Source organism: Danio rerio, chromosome 8, assembly GCF_049306965.1.
Source record: "Danio rerio strain Tuebingen ecotype United States chromosome 8, GRCz12tu, whole genome shotgun sequence".
In the NCBI taxonomy this organism is placed as follows: Eukaryota; Metazoa; Chordata; class Actinopteri; order Cypriniformes; family Danionidae; genus Danio; species Danio rerio.
Window position 1 is genome coordinate 60625001 of NC_133183.1, and position 21289 is coordinate 60646289.

A 21289-nucleotide genomic window follows, 5' to 3' on the forward strand; every position below is an offset into this window, starting at 1 on the left:
TCCCCCGTATGAATATGCTAATGACTATGCTAATGGCAAAACCCAACGAAAAAGCAACGGCAAAATCAAACAAAAAGAGAAACTTTGAACAGAATGTGAAATGGAGGTGCTGCTTTCGGAGGTAGAACGGAGAAAAGCGGTGTTATTTGCAAGTTTGTTCTCCGGAATTAACAACAAAAGAAAAAAATAGAGTGGGAGAGTTTAGCTGATACGGTTAACACAGTTGGGTCTGAACATCGCACTAAGTGCATTTACAAAAGAAATAGTGTGGTTTATATCTGTAAACTGTTGCAATACCCTTAGCAGTCTCAGTGGCGCACCTCATAAGAAGCATATGATCATATACTGACACGTTCGAGCACAAACTCGGTTCGAGTCCAGCGTCTGATGAATTCTTTCTTCTTTTTTTCCCGCTACATATCAGATTTTGCCCACTATTTATCACGAGAAAGACAAGTAGGAATCATTAATAAGTTTGTGCATCATATTTTATTTGCACATTTATTGAATGGAAATGTTTCTGATTCACGCATGCAAATTTATCTTCAGATAGTGTCTTTATAGCAATGTGCGTGCAGTAGATAGCTCAGATTACATTGGGAAAACAGGCGACCGCTGCAAATTGTGCTTTAATGTTTAGCTGGTCAACTGTATGGTATGGAAATCTTACATACCTACTATATGAACCCGTCTCATACAGCTGCCATTGCAAGGATCAGACACTTTGTAGAGAAGAATTTAACACAACTGCCTCTAGGAGTCGCCAATGGAAATAAAACAGACACGCACAAAAAATGTGCGTACGCCTGCCAGAAAGCTGCCGTGAAGGTGCGCACATTCCCACGTTCAGTTCATTGTTAGTAAATCCAAACGTGAGCGATTCTGAGCGTGAAACCTGGCGTACGCAAAGTTTTTGTGCGTACGCAGCGTTGATACATGAGGCCCCTGGTGACTGTGGAGGCCATTTGAGTACAGTGAACTCATTGTCATGTTCAAGAAACCAGTCTGAGATGATTAATGCTTTATGAGATGGTGCGTTATGTTGCTGGAAGTAGCCATCAGAAGATGAGTACACTGTGGTTATAAAGGGATGGACATGGTCAGCAACAATACTCAGGTAGGCTGTGGTGTTGACACGATGCTCAATTGGTACTAATGGGCCCAAAGTTTGCCAAGAAAATATCTCCCACACCATTACACCACCACCAGCAGCCTGAACCATTGATACAAGGCGGGTATGGATCCATACTGTCATGTTGTTGATGCCAAATTCTCACCCGACCATCCGAATGTGTCAGCAGAAATGGAGACTCATCAGCCCAGGCAATGTTTCTCCAATCTTCTAATGTCCAGTTTTGGTGAGCCTGTGTGAATTGTAGCCTCAGTTTCCTGTTCTTAGCTGAAAGGAGTGACACCCAGTGTGGTCTTCTGCTGCTGTAGCCCATCCGCCTCAAGGCTGGACGTGTTGTGCATTGTTAAAACATCCGTGACGCAACTTCTTTGGAAATTATGCAGTCTGAACTCGGCATTAGGGTAATTATGCAAGTCTTTGTATAATGATAGCTTGTTCTGTGGACAATCGAGAAAAAAAAAAAAACTGCTTTAATTCTAGCCGAAATAAAACAAATCAAACATTATCAAGAGGAAAAAATATTATCGGAAATACTGAGAAAAACTCCTGGCTCTGTTAAACGTCATTTGGGAAATATTTGAAAAAGAGAAAAAAATAGACTTTCACAGGAGGGCGAATAATTCTGACTTTAACTGTATATATACTGTATGTATAATATATATATGTTCCTGTAGTGGATGCTTGTGCTGAAGTGCCGGACCTTGAGAGTCATCGGGTTTATTGTAATCTGTCCGCTCTCAGTACAGTTTCTGGCGGGATTTATTTAGCACGCAGCAACAAGTGAAGGAAGCAGTGCTGGATGAGTGCAGAAGTGTTCAGAGCACATGTATACATGCGAGAGAACTCACCCACGCAAGAGAAACAGCCTCTCAACTCTTTCAAGAGGCTGCGCTCCACACACACCGCTGGATAATTGGGTTTCGCGCACACACACGCACACACCGAAACACGATCCACTGAACACATCCAAACAATAATAGTTTGTTCTTTTAGTTTACACGCTGCTTCTGGGTCATTATGCATGCATGTTGAGTGTACATGCATGAATGGATGCAGACGGCTGACTTCAACATACGTTACATTTTAATTACATACAACGTTTTAATTAGGAAAATCAAATATTTCCCAAATGGTGTTTAACAGAGCAAGGAATTTTTTACAGTATTGCCTATATATTTTGTTTTTCTGGAGAAAGTCGTATTTGTTTTATTTAGGCTAGAATAAAATACATTTTTAAAAAACATTTTAAGGTCAATATTATTAGCCCCCTTAGGCCTTGTTTATACTGATGCGTTTTAGTTTTTAAATGGCGTTGTATGTAAAGGATCCACACTGGCGTTTCTGAAAAGATCTCCGTCCACACTATTATTTTAATCCTACCAAAAGACTATTGCACCGCGTCTTGCACCACACTGCGCCGGGTGTATAATAGGGCCCTAAGCCTTTAAATGTCACTTTAAGCTGAATGGTAGTATCTTGAAAAACATCTAGTCAAATATTATTTACTGTCAAAAGTTAATAAAAATAAGTTATTAAAACTATTATGTTTAAAAATGTGTTATAATAAAATCTTCTTTCTGTTAAACAGAAATTGGGCAAAATATATACAGGAGGGCTAATAATTCTGACTTTAACTGTATATGTAAAACTCATCTCCTACACAGACACTCAATTCGGTGAAGTACAGAAGAACTGATAAAGCGTGTGTGTGTGTGTGTGCTGTGCATTTACACACACCCTGTGTCATATATAGAAAGCGGGTCACATCCTAAGCAGAGGTCAGCATTTATAGTCCGCTTTCCCTCCCTTCCGCTGAGCTGATTGGTGATTGCATCATGAGCATGGCTCCTCCACACCTCCACACCCTTGAAAATATCCTCTCTCTTTCTTTCTCTCTCTCTCTCCATTTTTTGTTGTTATTCTAATGACACACCAGAATAACATGCTTTAATAATTGGCAAGTCATTCTGTAGTAGGCAGAAGTCCTGGTTTTATTCATCGCTGCATTACAGTGTGTGTGTGTTTGACTTGTAGGCCAGAGAAGAGCTGAAGCCCGTCAGGGAAGACTTTGAAGCCAAGAACAAGCAGCTTTTGGACGAGATGCCCAAGTTCTACAACAGCCGCATCGACTACTTTCAGCCCAGCTTTGAGGCTCTGATACGAGCTCAGGTGAGAATCAAATCCCAGCTCAAAAACACACACAACAGCTCAAAATAAATACTTACAATACTTACTGGAATAGAAAACAGGACTTCTTTGGTGCATACTTAAATATTTAGAGTGGAAAAACTTCCTGTGGACAGAGTGGGTTGATTTGATTGGTGATTTGATTGATTGGTAGATGATAGATGGATAGGTTGATGGATGGATGGATTTGATTTGATTGATTGATTGATTGATTGATTGATTGATTGATTGATTGATTGATTGATTGATTGAAGAAAGAAAGAAAGAAAGAAAGAAAGAAAGAAAGAAAGAAAGAAAGAAAGAAAGAAAGAAAGAAAGAAAATAATAAAGGGAAAAAGAAAGGAAGGAAAGGAAGATAAAAGCAAGGAAAGAAGAAAGGAAAGAATGTAGGAAGGAGGAAGAAAGAAAAAAGAAAGAAAGAGAGAAAGAAAGAAATATAAAAAGAAATATAAAAAGAATAAAAAGGAAAAGAAGGAAGAAAAGAAGAAAATGATGGAGAGAAAAAGAAAAAACATTTAGAAAGAAAGACAAAGAAAGAAAGAAAGAAAGAAAGAAAGAAAGAAAGAAAGAAAGAAAGAAAGAAAGAAAGAAAAGAATCAAGGAAGAGAAAAAAAAGGAAGATAAAAGGAAGGAAAGAAGAAAGGGAAGAATGTAGGAAGAAGGAAGGAAGGAAAAATGAAAGAAAAAAGAAAGAAAAGGAAAGAATAAAGGAAGGAAGAAAAGAATGTTGGAAGGAAGGGAAAGAAAGAAAGAAAGAAAGAAAGAAAGAAAGAAAGAAAGAAAGAAAGAAAGAAAGAAAGAAAGAAAGAAAGAAAGAAAGAAAGAAAAAAAAGATAAAGAAAAGAATATAGGAAGGAAGATGAAAGAAAGAAAGAAAAAAAGAAAGAAAGAAAGAAAGAAAGAAAGAAAGAAAGAAAGAAAGAAAGAAAGATAAAAGCAAGAAAAGAAGAAAGGAAAGAAAGAAGAAAATAATATAGGAAGGACAGGAAAGAAAACAAGAAAAAATAGGAAAAGAAGGAAGGAAAGTAGAAGATGAAGGAGAGAAAGAGAGAACATTTCAACACTAATTTCAAAGAAACGAAATGAAGAAAGAAAATATTGTCGTGCTTTTTTGTTTAAATTACGTCACTTAAAAGAACAATCGCAGATGTTTCAGAAACTCATTTATTGTGTAAAGCCTCATGTTATGGACTGGACTGTGGCGCAGTGGATAACACAATCATCTCACAGCAAGAAGGTCACTGGTTCGAGCCCCAGCTGGTTCAGTTGGCGTTTCTGTGTGGAGTTTGCATGTTCTCCCCGTGTTGGTGCGGGTTTCCTCCAGGTGCTCCGGTTCCCCCAAAAGTCCAAACACATGCACTATAGGGGAATTGGGAAAAAGCTCAAATGTGTGTGAATGTGTTGAATAAGTGTGTATGGGTGTTTCCCAGTGATGGGTTGCAGCTGGAAGGGCATCCGCTGCGTAAAACATGTGCTGGATAAGTTGACGGTTCATTCCGCTGTAGCGACCCCTGATTAATAAAGGGACTAAGCCGACAAGAAAATGAATGAATGAATGAGTAAATGTAAGACATATCGATTTTTTTTCCAAGTTTGCCAAGTCTTGATCTGAGTTGAGGCTTAAATACACTTCATTCTTAAAATAGATATTTAGTAGCAAAAATTAAATCATGTAGATATGGTGAAAAAAGTACTATGTTATCAATTAAAAAAATAAAAGTCAAAGGCCAAAACACTCAATCAATCAAAATCATGTTAAAGACACACACACACACACACACACACACACACACGCACACACACACACACACACACACACACACACACACACACACACACACACACACGCACACACACACACACACACACACACACACACACACACACACACACACACACACACACAGAGTAGTACATTTTAAAATGAACACTTCCTTCACTCAGATCTAATGTGATTAACACTGAGTAGCACACACACACACACACGCACACAGACAAAAATGCTCCTTTATTTTGCACACACACACACACACACACACACACATTCTCTCTCTCCCTCTCTCTGCACACTTCCCCTCTCTCTAATGTGATTAACCCCCACAATCCTGCCTCCTTATGTCCACAGCTCAGACTCTGTGTGTTATTTTAAGGACAATGTGTGAGTAAGATCCACACACTAGGATCTAATAAGTGTAGAAAAATCCAAATCAAACACACACACACACACACACATACATATACATGTATATACACTTGCCTTCTAGGCATTTGATCCTCTGTGAAATATTCAAATAATTATGGGGGCTTGAGAACTACAGAAACGTATTATTCTTCTTCCGTCGTCGTCTTCTCTAGACTATTTTAAGTAAGCATCTCCTTCTAGACCGTTCATACTACAACCACCAAACTAACTCCAAACTCCAACCAGCTCCAACTCACACCTGCCTAATAGGCTTAGTAGTCTTGAACACCTTGATTAGTTGGATCAGCTGTGTTTGATTAGGGTTAGAGCAAAACTGTGCAGAGTTGTGGCCCTCCAGGAATTGAGGCCTGCTATGTTCTAGGCAGATGTGGCCATAGGAACCGTACTCTCATTCTGGCAAGGAATCATTGGCCTAGAACACAGGTGTCAAGTCCAGTTCCTGGAGAGCCGTGGCTCTGCACAGGTTAGCTTTAACACTATTTAAACACACATGATCAAACTAATTGAGTCATTTAGGATTGTTTGAAACCTACAGGTATGTGTGTTGAAGCAGGGTTGGAACTAAACTGTGCAGAGCTGCGGCCCTCCAGAAACTGCTTTTGACACCTGTGGCCTTGAAAATAGCAACTTTTCATTTTCCGGCAGCTCTATTACACTTAGACTACACAATAGTCAAGCTTTAAATAGGAATTTATTTAATTATTTATTTTTTTGAGAGATGCTTATGGTCTAAATCCTGTTTAACGATCTATGCTAAGCTTAAAGTTCTTCCGCTGGACCTGAAGATCTGTTGTTCAACTCAACTGTTTAATTCTGGAGATGGAAGAAGGTGTACAGTACATGTTTAAATCTAGAAACGGGTCTTCTTGTGTAAACTAGTAAACTACAATTGCGTTTAGTTTGTAAATGTCATGGATGGAACAACACCAAACTTCCATTAGACAAAACCACTACCAAATTGAATGAAAACAGCAGCCTTTTGTGTTGCCACTTTTTTTGTGGTGCTACGCTTTTGTCATTTGCTATTGATAAGCAGACGTGGGAGCTCTTTGGAAAAAAAAAATAAAGCTTATAAATAAATGAACACTTGACTGTAGTATTTTGGTGGTCTTTTATCCGGCCTGAAATGTATGGAGCCAGATCAGACTCAAAAATAATACATTTACAAAATGTAATTCATACATTCACTACACCGTTCACATTTACAAAATGTTATTCGTAAGCTCAAAACACAATTCGTATATACACAAATTTTTAAATTCAAAAATCCAATTCGTAAATATAAAACACGATTCAAATATACAAAAATCCAATTTGTAAATATTAAACACGATTTAAATATACAAAAGTCTAATTCGTAAATATAAAACACGATTCAAGTATACAAAATTCCAATTCGTAAATATAAAATTTACAAAAACACGATTCAAATATGCAAAAATCTAATTTGTATATATAAAACACGATTCAAATATTCAAAAATCAAATTCGTAAATATAAAACACGATTCAAAAATACAAAAATCTAATTCGTAATTATAAAACACGATTTAAATATACAAAAATACAATTCATAAATATAAAACATGATTCAAATATACAAAAATCTAATTTGTAAATATAAAACACCATTTAAATATTCAAAAATCCAATTCGTAAATATAAAACACGATTTAAATATAAAAAAACCCAATTCGTAAATATAAAACACGATTCAAATATACAAAAATCTAATTTGTATATATAAAACATGATTCAGATATTCAAAAATCCAATTCGTAAATATGTAACACGATTCAAATATTCAAAAATCCAATTCGTAAATATAAAACACGATTCAAAAATACAAAAATCCAATTCGTAAATATAAAACATGATTCAGATATTCAAAAATCCAATTCGTAAATATAAAACACGATTCAAAAATACAAAAATCCAATTCGTAAATATAAAACATGATTCAGATATTCAAAAATCCAATTCGTAAATATAAAACACGATTTAAATATAAAAAAACCCAATTCGTAAATATAAAACACGATTCAAATATACAAAAATCTAATTTGTATATATAAAACACGATTCAGATATTCAAAAATCAAATTCGTAAATATAAAACACGATTCAAAAATACAAAAATCCAATTCGTAAATATAAAACATGATTCAGATATTCAAAAATCCAATTCGTAAATATAAAACACGATTTAAATATAAAAAACCCAATTCGTAAATATAAAACATGATTTAAATATACAAAAATCTAATTCGTAAATATCAAACATGATTCAGATATTCAAAAATCCAATTCGTAAATATGTAACACGATTCAAATATACAAAAATCCAATTCGTAAATATAAAACACGATTCAAATATACAAAATCTAATTTGTGAATTAAAAAATACACAAATCCATTTCTTAAATTGAAAACACGATTTAAAAATAGACAAATGCAATTTATTTGGCAAAAAAATATTTATGAATTTAACTTATTTTCACAAATTGTGTGTTATATTTGTGAATTGTGTTTTGAATTTATAAAATGGATTGGGGTATTTTGGATTTTGTAAATCTGAATTGTGCTGTGCATGTATGAATTTTATTTTGTAAATGTATTATTTTTGAGACTGATCTGGCTCCATAGAACTGCAGTCTTTCCCTGTGCTGTCAGCGAACAGATGGGCAGCAGAGAGAGAGCGAGAGGCCTACCAGATGACCGAATCTCATTCATCAGGCATTTTCAGTAACCCAGAGTGCCATACCTCCAACACCCACATCATACTCCCAGACTCCGTCACCAGCAGCAGAGAGAAGGGTGTCTCTCTGTCAGACACCGGGCGTAGGTGGACTCCTGAGACTCCAAGCCTTATTTACTATAGATGCAGTGCGGGGACGCAGCCTCCCTCCCAATCTGATGCACGACAGATTAGACAGTGTGTGTGTTTGTGTTTCCAGTAGTCCTGGAGTGGACACGGTTTGACTCACCGAACATTCAGTCATGCTGTGAGTCCCTCATCCTGCTGAGTCATTCGCACACATACAAGCGGTCTTATATCAGGGGATGAGAACAAATACAGAGCTGCATCCACAGAATAAGCCCAATTTACGCACGTAAGCAAAACTCAGTGTTGAGCTATTTGAGTTTTGACCTTCTGTATGAGTGATTACTCTTGAGATGCATGAGTTATTCTCGCTTTTTTTATTTTACCTGCTCAGCTGCACATATGTAACCCCATTGGTCCTACACCACCCAACACGCTCCAAGCTAAGATGGAACCTCAGACTCTTTGCATGGGAGTTGATTGCTATAACAAGGAGGCTACAGACCATGACTTCTAGCATCTGTCACTAGAGCACCTTTAGAAGTCAGAGGAGTGAGGTTTACCTGCACAGCACTGCACTAGCTGGCCTCCGTTACACTCACTCCTCTAAATCTCACCGCACCAATGTAACCCCGCCGGTCCTACACCACCCAACCCACTCCGAGCAGGGATCAAACCAGCGACTCTTCGCATGGGAGTTGGTTGTTCTAACAAGGAGGTTAAAGACTATGGCCTATAGCAGGGTTTTTCAAAGTCTAACGTCCTATTCACACGGGGCTTCAGCGTCAACGCTTGACAGAGGGCGTGTCTGAAGTTGGAGCTGAAACGATCGTCATAGAAGCGTCAGCCAATGAAATTCAGTCAGCAATAGGCCACTGTCTGAGCTGGTGTATTTGCATACAGCGATCTGATTGGCTGACGCTTCCGTCGGCGCTTGAAAAGTTGAGCTGGTCCCAACTTCTGCAGCGAGGAACGCTTCTGAAGCGGCGCCGACGGATCCACAATGCAGTTCGGCAACGCCTGACGTCACCCATTCAAAGTGAATGGGAAGCGTTGACGCTGACGCCCCGTGTGAATAGGGCGTAAGACAGTGGGCCTCCCTTTTGACACAACTTATCCATTGGCGCCCCTCTCCTCCCAAACACGCACGCGCGCACACACACACACACACATATATATATATATATATATATATATACACAGTGTATGTATATAAAGACACAGACAGATGTCAGACTGTTAACTCACTTTTATCATCATTTGCATGAAAGTGCAATTATTTACAGAGTAATAACAAGTATTTTAATATAACGTTTTTAAAACTAGGATGATGGATCAATATGAATAGAACAGAACCAAAAACTGTCCATCCCAGTCAAAACAGTCAAAGTTTAGCGGGTCTCATGCTGTCATTAGCCAAAATATCTTGACAAACCACACATAAAGGTCGTGGTTTATCAGCTGGTCCTGTCCACGTAAATCCTAAACTCAAATACTGATCATCAGACCGTCGTCTTTTGGGTTTAAGCCCTGAACTCGATGGCTTTGAATCGGGGGGTCTCAGAAACCGATCCATTGTGTTAGCAGGCATATCCTTGTATTGGCGGGCTTGCCAAACAGAAGCGAATTCACAGCTATGGCCTTCTGGGTAAAAAAGGTTTTCTTATTTTAGACGTATTATTTTTTTTTAGCTTTGTTTAATTAAAACGTTTCAATATAATAAAAAGTACATATAATAATTAAACTTAATAATTATATTTTTATTATATAATATTTTTTTCCGCGCCTCCCCTGACATGCTCTGGCGCCCCCCAGGGGAGGCGCGCCTCACACTTTGAAAACCTGTGGTCTCTAGCATCTGTCGCTATACGCTTATTTCACGCGGCCGCCATTTTAAAGAACCAAAGCGAGGCTGCGGTGGGAAGAAACCGGAAGTGTAGGACCAGCACTGTGAACATTGCAGCAACATGCTGTGGACTACAAACCTCCAGCTGTTGCCAAGATTTTAAAATGCAGAAATGGTGTAAACATCCCTTTAATATTATACAGTAAGTTTAATTTAAACAATTAAAAGCAATTTAGCATTAAACAACATCTGTAAGCGTAATATGCTCAAGTGTCCTCCTAGGCTTCGGTTCATGGCAGCAGTGGGGACTCTTTCCTGCTTCAGCCTATGTAACCCGGTGAGCGATAAAACACTGCAGTCCTCTGTAGCATGCCCTCGTGTTGTCTGTAATAGTGTTGTCCCGGCTAACATTGAGGCACCGCTGAGCACGGATGACTCGACTGATCTTCACGACTGCTTTGTGCTCCAGTCTCCGCGTATCTGTGTTTGCATTCATTTTACCGCTCTTCACCCAGTGCAAACACAGATACACAGAGACTGCAATGCGAAGCAGCCGTGAAGATCAGTCGAGTCATCCGCGCTCAGCAGCGCTTCAATGTTAGCCGGAAAGCAGAGATCGCTCTGCTTCACGGCTTGTCTGTGTTTGTGCTCTTTAAACAGCGGTGGGTGAACTGATGACCTTCTCGGCCAATCACAAGCATTTCTGTTGAGCATGTGAACACAATGGCAAATCAGCGCTGTTTTAAGAAAGCCATCAACAATGCCTTAATGTTAGCGCGAAATTGCCGGTTTTTCTCTTTAAATTCAGTATCGTGACGAGTCTAATATAGTGAAAGAATCAGTTCATTAACTCGAGTTTGATGAATGGCATCTAAAACATGTGTTTGGGAAAAAAACATAAGCTAACTAGTGCCATTTCCCTTAACTTAGCTGAAAATGAGCTCTGATATCCCTCTTTATTTTCACCATTGATTCAGAACGGACCTTCGGGTCACTTGGAAGACGGAGAAATGATAAATTTGTTTCACTTTATCTTCGCTGATAAGATATACAGCCAGGTACACAACGTTAGCTCTTTTTTTAAGATGATGTCATTGTCACTCGTGATATCTGCGCTCCATTGATAATGCCTTTTTATAGTCACGGTGTGCACGCTTAACTCTGAGTTGGTCTACTCAGAGTTGATTGAAACAACTCAGATCTGCTATTCTGAAACCGAAAACTCAGAGTTTTTAATCTTTCAGTAAATCAACTCCGGGCCCTATCATACACCCGGCGCAGTGTCTTTTGGTAGTTTCAGCTTGGCGCAAGAGACGTTTTGAGGCGTTGCGCTATGCTGTTTAAATAGCAAATGCATTAGCGCTCATATGTGCGCCCATAGGCATTCTGGTCTAAAAAGGAAGGCGTTCTGAGGCGCACTGCTGGCGCGTTGCTATTTTGAGAAACTAAAATAGATTTTTCATTAGACCAAAACAAACCCGGTCTAAACTCCAGCACAGTTGCGCCTCGCTTACACACTGCTTAATACACACAGGAGAGCAATAGGCAAATATCTTTACATATGAAAAAATTTCAATATTAAGGGAATATATATAGGATACAATAAGAATTGGTATAGGATATAAATATAAAGGATTAAAATATTACAAAACATATTATTTTCTAGCCTACATAAATATGAAAAATCACTGCTTTTATGTCTTCTTCATCTCGAGAGGCTTTTTCAGTTCATTCATAACAATTTGCTTTTGTATAATGTTGTTAGTATTAGCAGTATTATTTATTATATCCATATTTATATTTGTTTTATTAAAAACAAGCTTAGATTTGCCCACCTGTCAGGTTTTAGACCATATGGGGCACAGCATGTGTTTTAGGATATAACTCATGTTTTTGAATACACTTTGTTTTTATTGTTCATTTATTCGTTTGCTGGAAATTAGAACTGAATTTAGAAATAGTTTTGAAACGAATATTTGCGCTTAACAAACAAAAGTATTTATTTATAGACTAATTGATGTCTGTGCGTAAAGGTTTCCCTATCCAAGAGCGAAAGTGAAAGTAGATCCATTATCTCTCATTCTCACGCAGTAGATGCTCTGTTTAACAGTTTTCTGTTAACGGTTAACTGTTTGCTTGTGAAATGCTCAGTTTTTCCACTTAGACTTACTTTACGTCCTGTAAATAGCGAATGCGCTTGTGGCGTGACACAGCTGGCTCTTAAAGGGAATGGGAGATGAGACTCTAATTGGTTTATTCTCAAAACACACCAATAACTCATTAAGAAAATAAACTCAACCCTTTTAGACCATGCGCCATGGCGCAAAGCAGATTTTCCCGTCCTTAAATTAGCAAAAATGCGTTCTGACACGCCCTGAAAGCGTTTGCGCCCTGCGTTTTGCGCTCTGCGCATGGACCGTCAGAATAGAGCCCTCAGAGTTCAAGTTTAAACTCCGAGTTGGTTGAACCTCCTTACTGAAACAGGCCCCAGTTCTCCAGGAAGTGTTTGGAAACCGCTGGTTTAGACTGTGTGTGCTCTGTGTGTCTCACAAAGACATCAAAAATCAGACATATAGGGATATTGTGCATAGAGATACAGTATGTGGACTGTGGTGTTGAGGAAAATGACATCACACAAACTGTTAACCAACCATTGGATGGATTCTTGGATTAGACAGACTCCATTTCAGACATTGTTGGCTTACACAATGCATAACTGCATGCGTGTATGTGTTTGATTAGTTAATTAGACATGTGTTTAGATTATATTAATTACATGTGTGCATGTGTGTGACAGAAGCATAAATTCTAATCCCCTTTGAAGCTCGTTCTGGTCAAGAATTGTCCCGTTTAAACAGGAAGAGCCCGTCTGGGTGATATGTTGAACGGCCGACCACAGTTTGATTTGTTTTTAAAGGATTTTTCTTTTTAAATGGCGGCAAATCTAAAATCGACCAAACCACAATAACGCATTGGTGTGGTGTCTTATTCAAATAATGGCACAGCTGTCTCCGCAAATAGTTCAACAGACGGCAGCAATGGGTCGATCATACACGTGTGTTGACTTTGCGGTCTGAATATGCTTCCGTACCGATGGGTTAATGGATTTAACTCCGAATCAAAGCAAGAGTCAACAGTTCTTGAGGATGCCATGATTTCTTTCCTCAAAATAAACAACTGAATCGAAGTTGTCCAAACTGAAGCCCCTTAAATTTACACACTCTTCTGACTTCCAAATGGATTAAGCGATTCAACATGACAAGTCAATACACTTCTTGAATCTCAAAAGATGCAAATCAGCAACCAATCAGATTGCAGCGTGTTATTTTGGGAAAGCTCTACTGTGTGTCATGTGGCTTTGAAATGCTACGTGGGTTCAAGCCGAGACATAAATACGCTGCCGTACCTGCATTTTAGCTTGTGTGTGGCGGCATCATTCATTGGCTGTTTTGGTTGATCTCTGACAGGTCCAAGGCGGATTTTCCTCTCAACTAGTTTTGCTTCCAGCCCCACGTGCTGCACGGCAAACAGATCCCCTCTCCGCTCTTCATGTGGTGAGACCACCGTAAACAGGACAGACCAGTATCCGCTTCCAGTGAGCACTGGGCAGGAACTGGCCTCTCATAGATCACAGAGCGCCGCTGACGGCCAGCGCAGACTCTTTGATTAGACATTTCGAGCAATCCCAAAGGCAGTTTACACAATCCATTCAAAAAGAGATGTGCTTCATCACAGTGTTCATACAACAACAACAAAAAAAAGCCCTAAAAAGTGTCTCTGCGATCCGTGGGTGTTTGAACTCGATGGCTCCTGCGTGAACAATGGAGTCATCAGTTGAAATTCTGCAGCAAATCTCAACCAAAACAAGAGCCTTTCCCACTCAAACTTTGCTTTTAGGGCCCGTGCTTTGCAGCAATGTTCATAGTGCTGCTGCTGAATGAAGTCGCTTCTATTTAGAGGCAGAGATTTTTGGAGAAAGAAAGAAAAAACATTCAATCCAAATGGATTTTAAAAAACTGTTTTCATAACAATCTTCAAGTCAAGGAAGTGTCCGCGTCAAATAAAATTGACAAAAGTCGAGAAATAAGTTAAATGCACAATCGATTTTAATTCCTTGTCTTACTTCTTGTGAAAATAAAGTATCAAAATATGCGTAAAAATAATAAAATAAAATAAATAAATAATAAATAATAAAATAATGTTGTGAAGGATAGTGGCAAAATATTAAGATTTCATTAAGGGCAAAGTAAAGACGGCAATACCAAAGCCACAAAAGTATTCAAATTTATTATATACTTTTTACATATATTTTTTTATAAGTTTGGTGGTTTGATGTTGCCATTTTTACATTTGCTTTTTTGTAATCGTTCATATATGTATATATACTTACCGGCCACTTTATTAGGTATTAGTTACACCTTACTGGTACCGGGTTGGACCCCCTTTTGCCATCAGAACTGCCTTAATCCTTTGTGGTGTAGATTCAACAAGGTACTGGAAATATTCCTCAGAGATTTTGCTCCATATTGACATGATAGCATCACGCAGTTGCTGCAGATTTGTCGGCTGCACATCCATGATGCCAATCTCCTGTTCCACCACATCCCAAAGGTGCTCTATTGGATTGAGATCTGGTGACTGTGGAGGCCATTTGAGTACAGTGAACTCATTGTTATGTTGAGATGATTCACGCTTTGACATGGTGGGTTATCCTGCTGGAAGTGGCCATCAGAAGATGGGTACACTGTGGTCATAAAGGGATGCACATGGTCAGCAACAATACTCAGGTAGGCTGTGGCGTTGACATGATGCTCAATTGGTACTAATGAGCCCAAAGTGAGCCAAGAAAATATCTCCCACACCATTAAATCACCAACACCAGCCTGAACCGTTGATACAAGGCAGGATGGATCCATGCTTTCATGTTGTTGAGGCCAAATTCTGACCTGACCATCTGAATGTGGCAGCAGAAATGGAGACTCATCAGACCAGGCGACCCTTCTCCAATCTTCTGTTTTCCAGTTTTGGTGAGTCTGTGTGAATTGTAGCCTCAGTTTCCTGTTCTTAGCTGACAGAAGCGACACCCGGTGTGGTCTTCTGCTGCTGTAGCCCATCCGCCTCAAGGTGGGATGTGTTGTGTGTTCAGAGATGCTTTTCTGCAGGCCTCGGCTATAATGAGTTACAGTTGCCTTTCTGTCAGCTGGAACCAGTCTGGCCATTCTCCTCTGACCTCTGGCATCAACAAGGCATTTGTGCCCACAAAACTGCCGCTCACAGGATATTTTCTTTTTTTCGAATGATTCTTTGTAAACCCTAGAGATGGTTGTGCGTGAAAATCCCAGTAGATCAGCAGTTTCTGAAATACTCAGACCAGCCTGTCTGGCACCAACAACCATGCCACGTTTAAAGTCGCTTAAATCAACTTTCTTCCCCATTCTGATGTTCAGTTTGAACTGCAGCAGATCGTCTTGACCTTTTGTCTACAGTACATGCCTAAATTTAATGAGCAGTTGAACAGGTGTACCTGTGTAATCATATATATATATATATATATATATATATATATATATATATATATATATATATATATATATATATATATATATATATATATATATATATATATATATATATATATATGATATTTGTAATATATAATTATTATTATTTGTATTTTTGGGTAATTAAACTTGTTATGCTGAAAAACTTGTTTAATTTATTTAGTCAATTGCTTTTTAATAGCTTCTGTAATTCATAGTCTGATTTTAAAAAAATAGGTTTGCTTAAATTAACACAGGAGAATCTAAACTAAAGCTGTATTGCAGTACTTTAGTTTGTTCGTTCGTTTATTCATTTGTAGAAAAAAACTATTTGAAGAATGCTGGTTGCTGGCACCTATTGACCTCCATAGTAGGAAAAGAATACTTTATAAGTCAATTAAGATGTTTCAAAATATCTTCCTTTGTGTTTAACAGAAGAAGGAAACACAAATTTGAACAAGTGAAGGGTGAATAAATGAAGAGAGGATTTTTATTTTTGAGTGAACTCTCCCTTTAATGTTCTCAGTCTGAAATGAATCAGTCACTATTATCACTAATATCATTCATGGTCTACAACAAGAAAGTCCATTTTGAACCATCACAAGTCTGAATAAACGATGCCAAGAAATGCCGTTTTCTATTTAATAATCAGTATTAAAATCTGGTGGCTTGGTGGTGGGCCAGTAAGAAACCACCTGGCAACCACATGCCAACATGTTAAAAACATTTAGCGGGCACATACTGTATCTTCAAGCTGGCGAGTCTTGAACTGGCACACACTGCTCTCATTGTCTCTCTCTCTCTAGAGTTTATAAGGATGGTTCACACACAAAATGTCATATCCCTGTTAATGTATTCACCCACAGGTCATCCAAGACTTTCTTTCTTCAGATTTTGAGCTGAATCCGTTGCACTTGGTGATTTATCTAATGGCAGTGAATAGTGGTCAGTGTTTTAGATTTAAAATAAACACATAGTGAAGTTAAAAATATTCGCCCTCCTGTTTTTTTTTTTTTTCCTCTACAAATGTTGATCAGAGAGCAAGGAATTTTTCACAGTATTTCCTATAATATTATTTTCTTCTGGAGAAAGTCTTATTTGTTTTATTTTGGCTAGAATAAAAGCAGTTTTAAATTTTTTTAACCCATTTTATGGTCAAAATTATTAGCCCCTTTAAGCTATATTATCTTTTGATTGTCTACAGAACAAACCATCGTTATACTGTGACTTACTTATTCAACAAACCTTAACCTTAAGCCGACAAATCTGCGGCAGCTGCGTGATGCTACCATGTCAATATGGAGCAAAATCTCTGAGGAATATTTCCAGTACCTTATTGAGTCTCTGCCACGAAGGATTAAAGCAGTTCTGAAGGCAAAGGGGGGTCCAACCCGGTACTAGAGAGGTGTACCTAATAAAGTGGCCGGTTAGCGTATATCTCGATGTATAATAACACAGTGTTTAATAAACCTTTATTAATTCAAATTAGTGCAAATAATAACCAGTCAAGAGCAGAATGTGATTCTCTTGTTGTTTCTAACTTCAATAATCATAATTTTATTTATTCATTGTTTGTTTGCTTGTTTGTTGTTTTATTTATTGCGTCCAGGCGCGCATCAAAAGCAACCAGAAAACAATCGTACATTGTCGCTTTTACATTTTAGTGTGAACTGTCCCTTTAAGACAGCAGCAGATATGGATTTGTACAGTAAGCGGCTTGAAGAACTGCGCTGTGTGTAGGTTTTTTTTCTGTATTTCCCAGCTCTTGCAGTGGCGGCCCACTCCTCCTGGAGTCTTGTAATGTGATTAAAGGCTATTAATCATCAAAGCGTGTCTCGCGGGACCCCCTGACTCACGGGCCGGGGGAAGAGCAGGGGCGGGACGTGTCAGGAAAGCTTTCAGTCGACACTCGCTGAAGATCAGGGTCACCTGCAACCCACAGACCCACAAAAATCTGAATATATACAGCACGTTTTAGAGTCGCCGTCTTTATTTAGAGTCAAACACGGATGATGATGTCCTCTGATGAGTTTCGTTGTTACTTGTTCAAACTACTTATTTCAAACGAGCTGAAATCACACAATTCTTGAGATTTTGTTGAAACAACTTAATGATTTTTAAACCAATTTTTACAAAATTAAACATAAAAAAAGTACATTAATGAATTAATTGATTTGTGTTGGTACAACATGATGGACTTGTATGAAACCCAGCATATTTTTTTTAAGTGAACACCACTCAATGTTTTAACAAATTTAAGTGGATAAGAAGTCATTTATTTGAGTGTGTCAGAATGAACAATACTATCAGAATGTGGAGATTGTCTGTGGGAAACGTTGTGGGTTTTATTGAGTCTGGCTTTGTTTTTATTTTTTTAAAGGTGTGTCAATCATAAGGGGCGTGGCTTTTGATTTTAGGGGCGTGTCTGTTAGTATTGATCTCAGATGCATATTGGCATTCACTCACTTTTTTTGCTGCTTGTTCAAATGTATTTTAAATGAGCTGAAACTACTTTTTTTTTGGGGGGGGGGACTTAATTGTCTTATGTTCAGTCCACTTTAATTTTTAAAACTATTAACTTAATTTTTTTATGTTGCCCCAACACAAATCAGTTGTGTGGAATCCAGCATTTTTACAGACTCATACACAAATGATGATGTCCTGCACTGTAAAACATGCAGAGTTTGACACAATTCCTTGTTGTCCCAGCATAACTTAATTAAGTTAACTTCATTGTTTTTTACAAATTTAGGTGGATTGAACATAAAACAGTTAAGTTGTTCCCCAAAAAATGTAAGAAGTCATTTATTTGAGTGTGTTAAAAATGAGCAATACTATCAAAATATGAAGATTGTCAGTGGGAAACGTTGTGGGTTTTATTGAGTCTGGCTTTTTTGTTTTTAAAGGTGTGTCAATCATAAGGGGCGTGGCTTTTGATATTAGGGGCATGTCTGTTAGTAATGATGTCAGATGCATGGTGGCATTTTTTTGTTGTTGTTGTTGTTGTTACTTGTTCTTATTTGCTATTGTTCTTACTTATTTAAAATAAGCTGAAAAACACAATTCTTGAGATTTTGTTGGAACAACTTATTTATTTTATGTTTAATCTACCCAAATTTGTAAACAAAATGATTAAGTTGACTTTTAGTAATTGTCTTGTGTTGGGACAACATAAAGGAATTGTATGGAATCCAGCATTTTTTTTTTTTACAGTGAACACCATTCAGTTAAGTTAACTTCATCATTTTTTACAAATTTAAGTGGATTGAACATAAAACAATTAAGTTGTTCCCCAAAAAACATAAGAAGTTATTTATTTGAGTGTGTTAGAATGAGCGATACCAACAGAATGTGGAGATTGTCAGTGGGAAATTTTGTGGGTTTTATTGAGTCTGGCTTTTTTGTTTGTAAAGGGTGTGTCAATCATAATGGGCGTGGCTTTTGATTTTAGAGGTGTGTCTGTTAGTAATGACAAACTACTTATTTAAAATGAGCTGAAACAACACAATTCTTGAATTTTGGGGAGGGACAAAATTCAAAACTATGTTTTTAACTATTTTAAACTATTAAACTCTTTTATTTAAATAATAAATATTTCTTTTCGCTTGACACTAAAGTAAACCACTGTTATACAGTGACTTTTATTAACTAATTAACCTACATTGCGTTGTTAACCTAATTAACCTAGTTAACCCTTTAAATTGCACCTTAAGCTGAATATTACACTGTAAAAATGCTGAGCTCCTCTCAGTCGGTTTGTGTAGGGACATTATGACAATAATATAAAGGAATTAAGCAAACTTATTAGTGTTTACTAATTCATGTGGATTGAACACAACACAAATAAGTTGTCAAACTCAAGAGTTGTGTTGTTTTAGCTAAATTCAAATACCTCCTTTCTCCTGGGGCGCCTAAAGTGCATGGGCTCTTATATTGGTCCTAAGTTCCCCCACCATGTGTGTATTGTTGTGGTCTGAGTGATTAAGGCTGCACAATTTAGAGAGGAAAAAAAATCTAATTGCAATTTATGTGATCAAAATTGTGATTTACGATTTAAAATGTGATTTAGGTTTGATTTGGTGTTTAAAGGTATTTAAGGTGGTGGTTTTAACAGCACCAAGGAAAGACCAAGCATCGTCACAAAATCCGCTTCTGTTTATTTAAAACCTCTTAAACATTGTTGACATCTTGTCCAATAAAGTTGTCAAGACAAACATTATCTGCGCTATTTTAAATTTTATTTAAATGAATTATATATCAAATCTTACAAATAAAGATATACAAAACCTTTACATTTAGTGTTACATGCTTGTTATCGTATTAAAAATGAATAATTGTTTAATATATTTGAATAATGATTGCTGGTGTGTTTGTCCACAGGTGGTGTATTTCACCGAGATGCACAAGATCTTCACTGAACTGAACGATCAGATCGATCAGAGCGCTCTGACGGATGAACAGAGGAAGCAGGAAAACGAAGCCAAACTCAACGAGTTGCGTTCGCTGTCCATCGTAGCTGACGACTGAGACGCCAAACCATCACCAGCGCAGCAGCTATTTATTCGTTACTTGTTGATTTTGTCTACTTTTGAATATTCCCACACACTAAAACAAAAATGGTTCGTTGGATTCACTACATTTGTTTTCTAAGGTAAGTGGTTGCAAACATTTTATATGGGCTGAATTTAAGCGCAAACACGTGAAATTTAATAATGTTCAACTTAATTTGTTTGTTTAAAATCAGCCGATATAAATTGTTTGCAACCACTGACTTGAGAAAACGTTAATAAATCCAATCAATCTGTTTTGTTCAGTGCAGATGAAGCCATCAGGAAACACTCATGAAAACATGTTCAGATTCACATATTAGCGTTTCGTTTTCTCCATTTATTGTTGTTGTGTTAGCGTTAGGTTTTCTAGTGTTGGTATTGATATTAATATCTGGTGTTGATATTGATAACTGATATTGATTTAGATAACTGATATTGATATTAATATCTGATGTTAATATTGATGACTTGTATTGATATTGATAACTGATATTGGTATTAATAACCAGTATTGATATTAAAAACTGATAATGATAACTGATGTTATTAATAATGGGTATTGGTCTTGATAACTAATATTGATATTAATATTTGACAATGATATTAATATTTGATGTTGATATAAATAACTGGTATTGATATTAAAACTATTATTGATAACTGGTATTGATATTGATATCTGGTATTGATATTGATAACTGATATTGATATTGATAACTGGTATCGATATTGATAACTGATGTTAATATTAATAACTGGTATTGATATTGATTACTGATATTGATAACTGGTATTGATATTGATAACTGGTATTGATATTAATAACTGGTAATGATATTGATAACTGATATTGATAACTGGTATCGATATTGATAACTGATGTTAATATTAATAACTGGTATTGATATTGATTACTGATATTGATAACTGGTATTGATATTGATACCTGATATTGATAACTGGTATTGATATTGATAACTGATGTTAATATTAATAACTGGTATTGAT

At 37.2% G+C, this 21289-nt stretch overlaps 1 protein-coding gene across 1 annotated transcript in view; it reads left to right on the plus strand.

Annotated features, from left to right (window-relative positions):
• bin3 (bridging integrator 3) overlaps positions 1-20945 on the plus strand; it is a 107662-nt gene extending 86717 nt beyond the window's left edge. The window contains exons 8-9 of the mRNA NM_001123044.2: positions 3167-3301; positions 20112-20945. Of these exons, the coding sequence (NP_001116516.1) occupies positions 3167-3301; positions 20112-20258 (282 nt within the window). The 3' untranslated portion in view covers positions 20259-20945. The remainder of the gene's footprint in view (positions 1-3166; positions 3302-20111) is intronic.
• The last annotated feature ends 344 nt before the right edge of the window (positions 20946-21289 follow it).